Raw genomic sequence first — 15,139 nt, 5'->3', positions numbered from 1 at the left:
CTGGCTAGGGGTACAATAATATTTTAAATTTTTTAAATTTTGAACACATTTCATTTCTGTTGACTCTTGTATCTCTTGATTATTGCATTACCTTGGTAATTTTTGCCAGTAAACCCAGGATGGTATAAAGTTGAGTGAACCTGCTGATGTTTCAGGACCTTCAAGAACTTCAAGAGTTACTTCTCTCTTTTCTACTGTAGCTTTCAAGATAGCTACTGCCTGTGTGTGAGTAAGACCAAGGAGGCTGGTTCCATTTACATTCAATAAAATATCGCCTTTCTGAAAAATTAAAATAAGTGTATTGAATTAAGGTAAGCTGTGGAAATCAATCAAATACACATAATTCTGTTTCCTGATTAGAAAGGGAAAGTAAAAACTGATAAATATGTTATTTATCTTATATAAGGCTCACTAACTGGTGGCACCACTGAAACAACTAGAAAAGTAAAACACACACACACACACACACACACACACACACACACACACACACGCCCCTCTTGCTATTCCTCTATCTTTCAATTTTAATGCAGGTCCTTTATCAACTGATTGAAACAGATAGGAAACAAGGCATTATTTAAAAATTCAGTTGTCCATGCACTGAACAGAGGTAAGAGTCATTCCAAATGTTGAACCAACAATATTAGACACAGTGAAAAAATTATACATGCTAATGACAGCAGTATTATAGTCACTGAGAAAACAAGAGAACTCTTTGCAGAGAAAACAAATGAAACCCTCAAGACCAGGAACAAATGCTGATTCACAGTTGAAGTGGTGTGAAAACATGAAGATACTTACAAACAGAAGCCATCAGCATGTTATGATTGTCATCAGTGTGTAAAAACCAGTGTCTTTAAGACACTTCTTTTCTGGGGAGCTAAATATTGTGTTCATACTTACCGTCAGAAACTGCTTGTATTGGTACCTGGATAGATGCTATGTTTGTGTCTATGTTCTCAACTGTTGTTTGCCGTTATGTGGAAGAAGAATAAACTTTGGCTCATTGTGGCTGTGCTGTTTGTGGTTCGCAGTGTGATACAACTGGCAACAAGTGTGGTGTTCCCTTCCATGTGCACAGGTTATTTAGTTGTTTCTTTGATTCTTATATCTGTGCAGGCAGTGCTCCAATCTCTCCTTGAGTAGCAGCAGGCTCTTACAGTTGCTATCAAGAGTTTGTAGTCCACACTGACTGTGCAGTCTCCATGCTGTTGACATACCCGCTGCCGTTTCCCTCTTAAGATAATGTGGTGGAAGTTTGGGAGGCTAACGAAAACCAGCTTTGGCAACACTTTCTTCCATTTGCTGTCACTGATGCAAACATGTTTGAGGCTTTGTCCCTTTCTTTGATTTCTCTTAGAATCTACCAGTTGCTGCACCAGGTAGCCCACTCCAGGAACCTGCATCACTTTTGTTCAACGAAATGTACGAGTTGTTCTCAAATTATCAACATAAACGCACACATGCCATTGCAGTGCACATACAGTCCTATCATTGTCATAAATAGCCCCACCAGTCTTAGTAGGCTTGAGCAGCTGAACTCTGTGGCCTCAGTCGCAAATGTCAGTTTGTTACCAATGCTCATCACAATTCCTATACTAATTGCACGGTCTGTGATGCCATCGTCTGGTCAGCTCATGATAAGGAAGTGTATCAATGCACAGTGTGAGAATCCACCTTTGGCTGAAGTCTTAAATACTTCTCAGTCTTTCGAGGTATCTCGTGCTGTCTGATCAGATTGAGGCTCGACATGATGAGGCCGTGGTGCCTCCCGTTCCTGGTTGTTGGAAGTCAGCCAGTTCTCAGGGGAAGGACAATGTGGCAGCAATACAAATGCAGCCTCTGCACCACATGGGACAGCAATGCACCAAATGACAACAACAATCACTAGAACCACAGCGATGGCAGCACCCCATGCTCTGATCTCACCTGTATTGTTTCGTGGAAAATAACAGGGGTATGTGCCCTAAGCGCCAGGTGACTTGCAACAAATGGCGGAAAAAAGGATGTACTGAGTCTCAGTGTGGTTCTTAGCCCCCTCCTGTGGAAATGCACATGGATGTTAATTGGGTGTCTCCACTGCTTACAAATTGTAACAAACTGTTTGTTGAAGTGTGAGTGACAGGCAAGGTGCTCTGACTACAAATGGACACAGGTGCAGCTGTGTCTCTTACCAGCAATTGGATTCTATGTATTTTGAGTTCTCGTCTCTTTTCTCAGATGGGTTAGGTTGTGGCACTAATTTTGTGGCCCACATTACCCCGAAACTTATGGTACAACCAAGCTTTTTCTGTGTGTTCCGTATTCCAGTGGGTTTGTGTGTTTGAGTGAAATCTGAATTGGACAGGCTGCCATGGCACATTACATCAAGTGAGTGGTCTATCTCCCTCGTGACTGTCAAAGAACCGATTGGTCAGTGTCACCTCTGTGGCAACTTCAAAGTTTCGGTTAACGCTCAATCTATTTTATCACTGACACCTACTCCTTGCCCAGTCTGGACGAGTTACTGATTAAACTCAAGAGCCAGTTTTTCTCCAAAATTGATTTATCTGAAGCCTATTTACAGGTGCTGTTGGATGAGGATTCTAAATGGTTCCTTGTGATTAACACTCCCTTTGGGTTGTACCAATATCACTGCCTCCCGTTCAGTGTGGCGAGTGACCCTGGTGATTTTTCAGCATTTTTTGAAACAACTGACAGTGTCCACTCCAGTGCATCAACTGTCTCAATGAGATTTTCGTGATGGGTGCTTCTGTGTAAGAGCATTTACGTAACTTACACACCTTGTTCACAGTCTTACATACTGCAGGACTGAAATGCAACTTGGCCAGTCACCCATTGTGTATTTGGAGTTTGAGGTTTCTTGGGATAGTTTCAAGCCTTTACGTTATCTTGTTGCCTTAGTCACAGCTCTGCCTTGCCCTCCAAATATCAAAGAAATACAATCATTTTTTGGTAAAATTGCTTAGTATCACAAATTTATTCTGGACACAGCTGTGTTGGTCTATAATCTCCTTGAGCTGGTTCAGAAGAACATTCCTTTTCAGTGGATGCCAGCCTGCAAGCATGCATTCACACTTTTGAAATCTAAATTTCATTCTGTTTCTTGTTTGGCTACAGACACCCCTCAGTACGGACTTGGAGCCATTCTCACACATTGAAATGAGGATGGTTCTGAACATTTGATAGCTTACAGATCAAAAACACTCAACTACACTCAGCAGCACTATTCCCAAGTTGATAAGGAAGTGCTTGCTATCATCTACATTCTCAAAAATTTTCATATGTTCTTATATGAGTCTACATTCCACCTCGTTACTAACAACAAGTTCTTGGTTTCACTGTTTAATCCTCCCGCTTTGTTGCTCGACAAAGCAGCGCACTGCCTCCAGCATTGGGCCTTGTTTCTGTCTCACTACAATTATGAAAAAAGTTTTTGGCCTACTGCACAACATGTGAATGCTGATTCACTGTCCCAGTTTCCGATGGGGCCAAATCCTATTTTTGATAAGGATGAACTCCTTCATTTTCACTTAGATGTTAACGTGCAGTGTGCAGGGGAAGGGTTTCCTATTATGGGCCCCCAGATTGCACCTGCTGTCACTGCTGATACAGTTTTGCATTAAATTGTTCACCTTGTTTAGAATGGCTGGCCAGACAGGTCTCTAGCAAGGCTTCACATCCTTTGTGTAACTATTTTGCCCTACGTCACCACCTTTGGGTGTTTGATGGAGGTGTTCTCTGAGCTATGGATGGGATGTCGCCTAGAGTTGTGATCCTGGCCACCCTATCATGGGATGTGCTTCAGCTCCTACATAAGGGACATTGTGGGGGCCTCACATACTGTTATTGCCCCTTTGGCGTTGATGGTGACAATGCACATCTTGTTGCAGCCTGCCCTCAGTATGCCACCTAACAGGCGGCACTGCATGCAACACTCTCTCTGTAGCCCACTCGGCAGTGACTGAGGGAATCCATCCACGACAATTTTGTGGGACTTTTTCTACATGCTTACTCATTGTTGGTTGTTGAAAACTTCCATACATTATCCACAGTCCTTTGACATCAGCTGTGGCAATGATTCACGCTCTCCTCACAATTTTTTCTATTGAAGGTTTGAATTACAAGCTTGTGATGGATAATGGTCCACAGGTTGTATATCAGGCCTTCTACGATTGCTGTGCTCATCAAGACATTCACTACTTGACTGCTGCTCCTTTTCACCACCATTCTAACAGTCAGGCGGAACATCTCATCCGAAGGTTGAAATGAAGAAGTATGTCGCTGACTCCTACACGGACAATGCCTTGACAAACTTCTCGAGTTCGTACCAGTTTATACCAGTGAGGGACTGGAATCTGACCGACATGCTCCATGGATGTTGGCTATGGACTCTCCTGCATCTGCTCATGCCACCTCCCCAATGCCCACCGCCGTGGCCCTTGTCACGGTTTGCTCCTGGCTCCGTGCTCTGAACTTGGTGGTTTGACCACTCACCAAAGCGGATTCCAGCTACAGTCCACAGCTGCCAAGGCCTCCACCTCTGTATTGGTTCACACCAGTGACAGGCTAATGGCGCACCACCATGAACAGCTGCATTCTCGCACCACGGCGAGGGCCGCAGAATCCCCGCTGCTCCCTCCACCTCCTTCCTCACAATATGTCCCTGTCTCACAGAGCATCTGTGCTGCAGAATGGACCCACCCTCCTTGTGGCTATCACCACCTCCTGCCTCACCTCTGGGGTCCAGCCCCTGGCAACTGCTGCTGGGCCTTCCCATAATGCTTTGCTGCTGCCTGCGATTCCGCTGCCAGCTGGTCTCGTGCCTTCAGGTCCTACAGCACCAACACCACCAGTACTGCTGACCGAATGGCTGACTGTTACACTTTTGGTGCAGTCCCACCACATTTAGGGAATGGACATCTAGATGCTATCAGTGTCCTAGCCACCAGTCTTCTCGTAACAGTACATCATGGAGAAGTAGCTGCCTTGTGTGTCCACAGCCACTCCACTTCCACCCCTGTTCACCAGTTCCAGCCCGGAAACTCCTCCTGCCACCACAATCACTGCCTGCAGCGTTTGCCACAAGAGGCCACAGATGTTTTAACAATCACCCCAACATTCACAAGTGGAACATCATTTCCTCAAGGGGGGAGTGGGCGGGCTGCTATAATCCCATACTTAATACTTGGATATTACACTGTAAATATTATGCCAATGGCATCTGCATGAGTTGGCCACTAGATACCAACCTGCAGTGAGCAACACAGCTTGTCCACACAGCATGGCATCCACCACACCATCTACTGGAGCTCTCCTCTTTATAAGCGCATTGCAGCAGGCACTTGCCTTCATATTGTGTTCATAGTTATTGTCAGCAACTGCTTGTATCAGTACCTGGATTGTGTCTATGTTCTCAACTATTGTTCACCTCTCTCTCTCTCTCTCTCTCTCTCTCTCTCTCTCTCTCTCTTTTTCTACTAGGACTTGAGATAATTGAGCTTTATTTGAATGGTCAAATGCCTAAAGCCTACGGGAGGACAACGGTTCAATCCTGCGTCCGGCCATCCTGATTTAGGTTTTTCGTGATTTCCCTAAATTCCTCCAGGCAAATGCCGGGATGGTTCCTTTCAAAGGGCACGGCCGACTTCCTTCCCCGTCCTTCCCCAATCCGACGACCTCACTGTCTGGTCTCCTTCCCCAAAAACAACCTAAAGCCTACATGCATCACCACACACATATAAAGTAGTATAGTATTTACATGAATCAATGTGCAAAACCATTATACAGGGTGTTACAAAAAGGTACGGCCAAACTTTCAGGAAACATTCCTCACACACAAAGAAAGAAAATATGTTATGTGGACATGTGTCTGGAAATGCTTACTTTCCATGTTACAGCTCATTTTATTACCTCTCTTCAAATCACATTAATCATGGAATCGAAACACACAGCAACAGAATGTACCAGCGTGACTTCAAACACTTTGTTACAGGAAATGTTCAAAATGTCCTCCGTTAGCGAGGATACATGCATCCACCCTCCGTCGCATGGAATCCCTGATGCACTGATGCAGCCCTGGAGAATGGCGTATTGTATCACAGCCGTCCACAACACGAGCACGAAGAGTCTCTACATTTTGTACCAGGGTTGCGTAGACAAGAGCTTTCAAATGCCCCCATATATGAAAGTCAAGAGGGTTGAGGTCAGGAGAGCGTGGAGGCCATGGAATTGGTCCGCCTCTACCAATCCGTCAGTCACCGAATCTGTTGTTGAGAAGCGTACGAACACTTCGACTGAAATGTGCAGGAGCTCCACGTGCATGAACCACATGTTGTGTCGTACTTGTAAAGGCACATGTTCTAGCAGCACAGGTAGAGTATCCCGTATGAAATCATGATAACGTGCTCCACTGAGCGTAGGTGGAATAACATGGGGCCCAATCAAGACATCACCAACAATGCCTGCCCAAACGTTCACAGATAATCTGTGTTGATGACGTGATTGCACAATTGCGTGCAGATTCTCGTCAGCCCACACATGTTGATTGTGAAAATTTACAATTTGATCACGTTGGAATGAAGCCTCATCCGTAAAGAGAACATTTGCACTGAAATGAGGATTGACACATTGTTGGATGAACCATTCGCAGAATTGTACCCGTAGAGGCCAATCAGCTGCTGATAGTGCCTGCACATGCTGTACATGGTATGGAAACAACTGGTTCTCCTGTAGCACTCTCCATACAGTGATGTGGTCAACATTACCTTGTACGGCAGCAACTTCTCTGACGCTGACATTAGGGTTATCGTCAACTGCACGAAGAATTGCCTCGTCCATTGTAGGTGTCCTCGTCGTTCTGGGTCTTCCCCAGTCGCGAGTCATAGACTGGAATGTTCCGTGCTCCCTAAGATGCCGATCAATTGCTTCGAACGTCTTCCTGTCGGGACACCTTCGTTCTGGAAATCTGTCTCGATACAAACGTACCGCGCCACGGCTATTGCCCCGTGCTAATCCATACATCAAATGGGCATCTGCCAACTCTGTATTTGTAAACATTGCACTGACTGCAAAACCACGTTCGTGATGAACACTAACCTGTTGATGCTACGTACTGATGTGCTTGATGCTAGTACTGTAGAGCAATGAGTCGCATGTAAACACAACCACCGAAGTCAACATTACCTTCCTTCAATTGGGCCAACTGGCAGTGAATTGAGGAAGTACAGTACATACTGACTAAACTAAAATGAGCTCTAACATGGAAATTAAGCATTTCCGGACACATGTCCACATAACATCTTTTCTTTATTTGTGTGTGAGGAATGTTTCCTGAAAGTTTGGCTGTACCTTTTTGTAACACCCTGTATAGCAATGAGCTGGGTAAACTACTTTCTGTAGGCAGGTAATACTTTAGGTGAGTGAAGTATCCACAGTGTGTACACGTAACATACCCTTCAGAAGACTAACTCACTGAAACTTCATTAATTGGCAACTATCAACATGCACAAAACTTACAATGTAATACTCTGTTTTCTCAAAATTATTATACAGTAGTGAAACCAGGAGCTTTACTGCCACAATGTCAAAAAACCTGATAAATTTCAAAAGTAACAACTGAACTTCATTGTTAAGGATAAATAAAGCATTGAGTATTGCATTCCAACTTCTAGGTTTGTGATTCACAAGCAGCTCATAAATATTTAGCTGAAATAGTTAGGACATGTTTGCCATATTTCTTATGAAATCATTTACAGTGAACTGTGGTCTGGTAAAAAGCCTCTTGGGGCTCCTCTGAGCTGTCACAAAGATCATCTTAAATGTACCATGAAGATGAACAGACTCAAGCAGCAAGATGTCTGTCTGGCTTTATGACGACGAATGCAGTATGCATGGATAAGCTAAGAGAGAAACAGGAAGGTTTCACCAAAAACAAACATGTACAGCTTTACTTGAATATAACATCATCCAAAATACTTGTATATAAAAACATCATCCACATCTCTGTATCAATGTCAAAACCACTCAATCTCCAAGTTTTCTCATAACTTTCATTTATATCCTATATACTTCTCTCCTCCGTGCACTTACTATGTCTGCCTGTAGCTTATCAGTTCTGTCCAATCTCCTCATGAGAGAAAATTTCAAATCAGTTTCTAGCAATTGTTCCCAAGTCAATTCTGTGTCCTTTCTATTGATGCTTTTGATTACAGTGAACTGGTATACCAGAGTTAATAACTGTTTTCACTCTGTACTTTATCTGATAATGAACTATTGCAATTATTCCATTTATTTTCTTGGTGCAGCTCAGTTCACACTTACAAGTATGACCAATGGTTTGGATAATTATGCTAAAATTACTAAAGTAGCCAAGCAGGAATTGTCAATTGAGTTTATTATGAATTCATTTCAATTTGTAATTTTTGTCACTTACAAGGAAACATCACCAACTTGAGCTCATGTTTTAAGGAGAAAAAAGCATACTAGCAAGATACCAACCCCACATGAAAATTTGGGCCGTAATGCTGATATATGCAGTTATGACCTTCTGAAAGTACAACTTTTAAACTTTTGCATGCACTATTTGTTTGACACTAGCTCTGCCCCCACTCTGACTGCCTAATGCCTGAGTGCCAAATTTTGTACATGGAGTGACAAACAGAGCTCTCCTATTCACTGGGGAAGGTGGACACACCTGCCCTATGTGTTTTCAAATCTTGTTAGAGAACATTTTATTTTACACGTGCTGCCATGTATCCTGTGGTATGATGGCACGATAGAAACAAGTAGATGTTATGTCAATATCCATGTCTTTAAAGCTAAAATGACATTTTGTGGCTTTCATGTTTATACTTGTGCACAACAAAAACATTCAATTCAATTTGTGATGTACCATTGAATCACACTGCATCTGGTAGTGAGATTACTCATGCAAAGCAACTTCTGAATGGATATCTGTGGCATCTGTAGTCAAGGCTGTGTACTGGGGAAGGGTCTGCAATTGAGTGTATGCTAATGTAAGCTGAAGGTATTGCAGAATATGCACAAATATGCCACCTCTGTATAGAACAATGTGGATATCTATTTTGACTGGCTCTTGCTACTGCTAGGAGGTGATACATGTCACGTCTGACTGTGAATTAAAATAATCACCAACAGATATGTTTATTGCCTATTAAACTATACAGATTTTGTGTAATTTATTAAGTAAATTTGTAATGTAAATGTAGTTATGCAAATTTTGTGATTTAGTTGTTACACAAGAGAGAGAAGTTTAAGTTTTATATAAAAATTATAAAAATTGGCAGGAATGTATACACTAACTCAGTGTGAAGTGGTACAGTAATTGTGGCACGATGTAGGCTCTGAAAGGTTTATTGTGGTATGATGAAAGTTTAGAGGAAATCTGGAATAAAACTTTAGACCACCCATCGAGATATAATTTATAAGAGCTCAAGCTACTAATTTAAAGCCACAAAAGGAAGAGGACATAAATCTGGATACATTACACGTACATGATTAATGTACAATTCACAATAAAATGTATGGCAGAGGTTTCAAACTATTTCTCTACTATTCCACTCTTGACCGGCATGCGGGAAAAATGAGCACTTCAGTCTTTCTATGCAAGTTCTGTTTTCTCCTATTTTATCATGACCATTTTTCCCTATGTAGAGGGGCACCAACACAATATTTTTGCAATTGAAGGACAAAGTTGGTGATTGAAATTTCACAGGAAGATACTGCCGCATTGAAAAATGACTTTTTTTCCAATGATTTCCACCCCAATTCACATATCATGCCCATGACACTCTCTCCCCTATTTTATGATAATACACAACAAGCTGCACTTTTGCATTTTCTAAGTGTTCTGCCAATAAATCACAGTTTTTGTTTTGTTATCCCCACAACATTACCCATGTGATCATTCCAATTTAAGTTATTTGTAATTGTAATCTCTAAGTATTTGGCTCAATTTAAAGTTTTTTGATTTGTGTGATTCATTGTGTAACCAAGATTTAGTGGATTTCTGTTGGTACTCATGTGGATGACTTCACACTTCATTAGTTAGAGTCCATTTCCACTTTTCACACCATACAGGTACCTTGTCTAAATCATTTTGCAATTGGTTTTGATCAGCTGATGACTTTACAAGACAGTAAATGAGAGTATCATTAGCAAGTAATCTAGGAGGGCTGCTCAGATTGTCCCCTATATCATTTATGTAGATCAGGAACAGCAGAGTGCATTTAACACTTCCTTGGGGAACACAAAATATTACTTCTGTTCCATTTCATAATATGCGAAAAACCTATCAGTTATGCAACAGTTGAAAAGTGTGAACTGTTTGTAAGAGCATCCAGAGTGATTAACACTAATAGCTCTGCTCCATCAAATACTATTTCAGAAAATTTGTAATAAATATTGTCTATGTAAGCACACTTTACTATTTATCTCCAATATCTAGGGACCAGAAAAATTCTCATTTTATGATAAATGTAAATACAGATGCAAATTCTGCTTCAAAATGCGACAATGTGAAACTACCTAATACAAGCTATTTTGTAGCAAATTGTATCCAAATGAACTATTTTATCAAGACAGCTTTATTTTCTGCATATAAATAATAAAAATGTAATGATTTTTCAGTTACTCATATCATATGTTATCTTGAAAAGGCAAATTTCGAAAAGATAATTTGCACAGGGATGTGTTTGCAAAACAAGAAGTGCACAACTTATCAACGGTCTAAATGTTCTAATGCAATTCCAACTGTGGGTAGTTGAATGATCTGTGTAAGATACATGCCACTGCCCCATAATGCAACATATTACCACAGTCTAATATACACTCCTGGAAATTGAAATAAGAACACCGCGAATTCATTGTCCCAGGAAGGGGAAACTTTATTGACACATTCCTGGGGTCAGATACATCACATGATCACACTGACAGAACCACAGGCACATAGACACACGCAACAGAGCATGCACAATGTCGGCACTAGTACAGTGTATATCCACCTTTCGCAGCAATGCAGGCTGCTATTCTCCCATGGAGACGATCGTAGAGATGCTGGATGTAGTCCTGTGGAACGGCTTGCCATGCCATTTCCACCTGGCGCCTCAGTTGGACCAGCGTTCGTGCTGGACGTGCAGACCGCGTGAGACGACACTTCATCCAGTCCCAAACATGCTCAAAGGGGGACAGATCCGGAGATCTTGCTGGCCAGGGTAGTTGACTTACACCTTCTAGAGCACGTTGGGTGGCACGGGATACATGCGGACGTGCATTGTCCTGTTGGAACAGCAAGTTCCCTTGCCGGTCTAGGAATGGTAGAACGATGGGTTCGATGACGGTTTGGATGTACCGTGCACTATTCAGTGTCCCCTCGACGATCACCAGTGGTGTACGGCCAGTATAGGAGATCGCTCCCCACACCATGATGCCGGGTGTTGGCCCTGTGTGCCTCGGTCGTATGCAGTCCTGATTGTGGCGCTCACCTGCACGGCGCCAAACACGCATACGACCATCATTGGCACCAAGGCAGAAGCGACTCTCATCGCTGAAGACGACACGTCTCCATTCGTCCCTCCATTCACGCCTGTCGCGACACCACTGGAGGCGGGCTGCACGATGTTGGGGCGTGAGCGGAAGACGGCCTAACGGTGTGCGGGACCGTAGCCCAGCTTCATGGAGACGGTTGCGAATGGTCCTCGCCGATACCCCAGGAGCAACAGTGTCCCTAATTTGCTGGGAAGTGGCGGTGCGGTCCCCTACGGCACTGCGTAGGATCCTACGGTCTTGGCGTGCATCCGTGCGTCGCTGCGGTCCGGTCCCAGGTCGACGGGCACGTGCACCTTCCGCCGACCACTGGCGACAACATCGATGTACTGTGGAGACCTCACGCCCCACGTGTTGAGCAATTCGGCGGTACGTCGACCCGGCCTCCCGCATGCCCACTATACGCCCTCGCTCAAAGTCCGTCAACTGCACATACGGTTCACGTCCACGCTGTCGCGGCATGCTACCAGTGTTAACGACTGCGATGGAGCTCCGTATGCCACGGCAAACTGGCTGACACTGACGGCGGCGGTGCACAAATGCTGCGCAGCTAGCGCCATTCGATGGCCAACACCGCGGTTCCTGGTGTGTCCGCTGTGCCGTGCGTGTGATCATTGCTTGTACAGCCCTCTCGCAGTGTCCGGAGCAAGTATGGTGGGTCTGACACACCGGTGTCAATGTGTTCTTTTTTCCATTTCCAGGAGTGTATCTCTACTCAAGTGATTGCAAAAGGGTGTATAAATTAGGCTCCACACTCACTAAAAACCACAATAAAAATCAGAATAAATAATACTGTTTACATTCACTGAATATGGTATTCAGCAATGTAGCTTATCCATCACTTGGTGCACTACTGTTGCAGCATACAGTGAGAGGGTTGCATACATTTGTTTGTTAGTTAAAGTTCACAAGTTGGTATAATGCAAGCACTTTTAACGTGGCTATTTTAGGTGGCAGGTGTTTTGAACTGTGGTTGCATCAATATGGACCTGAAATCCCTCACTGACAATACTCTGCCAACCTCAAAAAGCAATTGCGCAGTAGCTGTACCGAAATGCCTTTGTCTTTTGTGTTACTCGTCATTTTCATTTCTTATTTTGAAATGAGTGGGAAGACTAATACTAGACTATCACGGATTTCGATTAAGATCCTTGACACCAGAAGGGATTGGTGAACCCTGCGTATCAGTTCTGCTTTCGCAAAACCCATGTGTAGGCTGCTGCCCTGCCAGAGAGAGGCAGGATTTGTTTCTTGAGACCACTCCTTTCCCATCTGGCAGACATAATTCTAATTTGTATATACTTGTGACTGTCTGTCACTATATAGTGTCCACAAACTGCACTATAGTCACTGAAAAACAAAACTTGCCTCTATCTTGACCATGCTAAAATTCTTCCCCTAACATGCAAAAGGAGTTATTTTCAACTATATTTCCACTCTAAGTGCTTTGTCAACTCTATCTGTAGTGTTGTCAGGTATGGCTTTCACAATTACAAATGCCCATGAAAGGTTGAAATTAATAATCTGCAAATTTTGTAATCACTGAATTGGGTGAGAAAAGAAAATTAATGTCGAGAACCATATTAAATTCATTTCACCAGCAGGAGAAAGCTGCTACTGCTCAACAGAAATGATTTGTTTAAAGCTTTATACAGCCAAAGGAAGGAAACAAAGGCCCTTTTGGAAAACAACTGTTGAAAGTTTTGCAAAAGCAAACATTCCATCACAATCTTCCACACTCAGCACTTTTTATCAAACAATTTCAAAGCATTAAGTCTCTGTCTTCACTCATGAAGTGTGACAACCTTTTAAATTTGTGCATCTGGTCATTTGCAAACAAGGAAGTCATATGCAAATTTCAACAACAATATATGCATATTTTACCAAAAATAAATGCACATTTTGCCAAAAATTGATGCGAAATTCGCCAAAAACAGATGCTACATTTTCTTGTCCTTACCAATACATTAATATAGACCCGCTTCTGTCTTACTGTGGGTAAACATGGGCTTGGTTGTTATGTTTTAACTAGAGGGATGGTACATTTGGAGTTAAAGAAGAGAATTCTGTTTGATTATCAGTCTAAAACTAATATTGATAGCTCTGGAGCCACCCTTAAAAGTTGTGGCTTCTTTACTTATTTTAAAATGAAACACTGGAAACTCCAGGTAGGAATATCAACTACGTAGGGAAAGGCAGATTGCTACTTACCATAAAGAAGACACATTAAATTGTAGACGGGCACAATTAAAAGATACTTACACAAAGGCTTTGGACACAGCCTTCATCAGCAAAAGAGAAACACACACCATTCATAAGTACAAGCAAGCACACCTCACGCACACGATTGGCAGCTTCAACCAGAAAGCAGCATCATGTGGTATGGAGGCAGCAATCTGGAGGGGACAGTGAAGGAAAGGATAGTAGTGTATGGGTGAGGAGGAGAGAGGAACACTGTATGGCAGATTGTGCAGTGACTAGAATGCCAACAGGTGCAGCATGAGGAGGTTGTGGGGCAAAGAAGTGAGGGGGAAAAAGGAACAAAAACAGAGAGGAGTGGGGAAAGATGGGCAGGTGCATTGCCAGAGGGCAGCAACCAAAGAGGGTGGGAGCAAAGAATGGGGAGGAGATAATACGACAGAGGGGGTGGAAACTGTTGGGTGGAGGCTGTAGGGACAGTATGTTACAGGAGCGGAGAATGTATTGTGAGGATAACTCCCATCTTCGCATTTCAGCAACGCTGGTGATGGAGGGGAGGATTCAGGTGGCTTGGGTAGTGAAGCAGCTGTTGAAACCAAGCATGTTATGTTCAGCTGCATGTTGTGCCATGGGGTGGCCTACTTTGCTCTACCATGGGATGGCCTACTTTGCTCTAGGTCACAGTTTGGCGATGGTCGTTCGTTCTAGTGGACAGCTGGTTGGAAGTCATACCACAACAAAATGCTGTGCAAAGATTGCAGCAGAGCTAGTAAATGACATGGCTGCTTTCACAGGTGGCCCGGCCCCTGATGGGGTAGAATAAACCTGTGACACGACTGGAATAGGAAGTGCTGAGTGGGTTGATTGGGCAATCTTGCATCTGGGTCTTCCACAGGGATATGATCCTTGTGGCAAGTGACTGGGACTGGGAGTGGCATAGGGATTGATTAGGATGATGTGGAGGTTGGGTGGGTGATGAAACACCACTTTAGGAGGGGGTGGGAAGGATCTTCAGTAGGGTGTCCATCATTTCAGGGCATGATAGTAGGTAATCAAAGCCCTGGTGAAATATGTGGTTCAGTTGTTATTGTCTGGGGTGGTACTGGGTGACAAAGGGGAGCATCCTTTGTGGCTGGTTCTTGGGGGTGGTGGGAGGATTGAGGGTGTGAGGGGGATGGGCATGGGAGATCTGTTCACATGCTAGGTCTGCAGGATAGTGCCAGTCTGTAAAGGCCCTGGTGAGACCCTCAGCGTACTGTGCAAAGGACTCTTGTCATCCCATATATGCCATCCCCAGGTGCCCAGGGTATATGGGAGGGATTTTTTTACATGAAAGGGATGACAACTGTCAAAATGCAGATACTGTTGGTGGTTG

General features: G+C 43.4%; 1 protein-coding gene across 7 annotated transcripts in view; it reads right to left on the bottom strand.

Annotated features, from left to right (window-relative positions):
• Positions 1–15,139, bottom strand: part of LOC124721462 (ligand of Numb protein X 2-like) — a 579,832-nt gene that overhangs the window by 10,476 nt on the left and 554,217 nt on the right. For all 7 annotated transcript variants that reach the window (XM_047246450.1, XM_047246451.1, XM_047246453.1 and 4 more), the window contains one exon: positions 92–279. In XM_047246450.1, the coding sequence (XP_047102406.1) occupies positions 92–279 (188 nt within the window). The remainder of the gene's footprint in view (positions 1–91; positions 280–15,139) is intronic.

Source organism: Schistocerca piceifrons, chromosome X (genome assembly GCF_021461385.2).
Source record: "Schistocerca piceifrons isolate TAMUIC-IGC-003096 chromosome X, iqSchPice1.1, whole genome shotgun sequence".
NCBI classification, from domain to species: Eukaryota; Metazoa; Arthropoda; class Insecta; order Orthoptera; family Acrididae; genus Schistocerca; species Schistocerca piceifrons.
The sequence above is the reverse complement of the archived record's forward strand: the minus strand, read 5'-3'. Positions and strand labels throughout refer to the sequence as shown.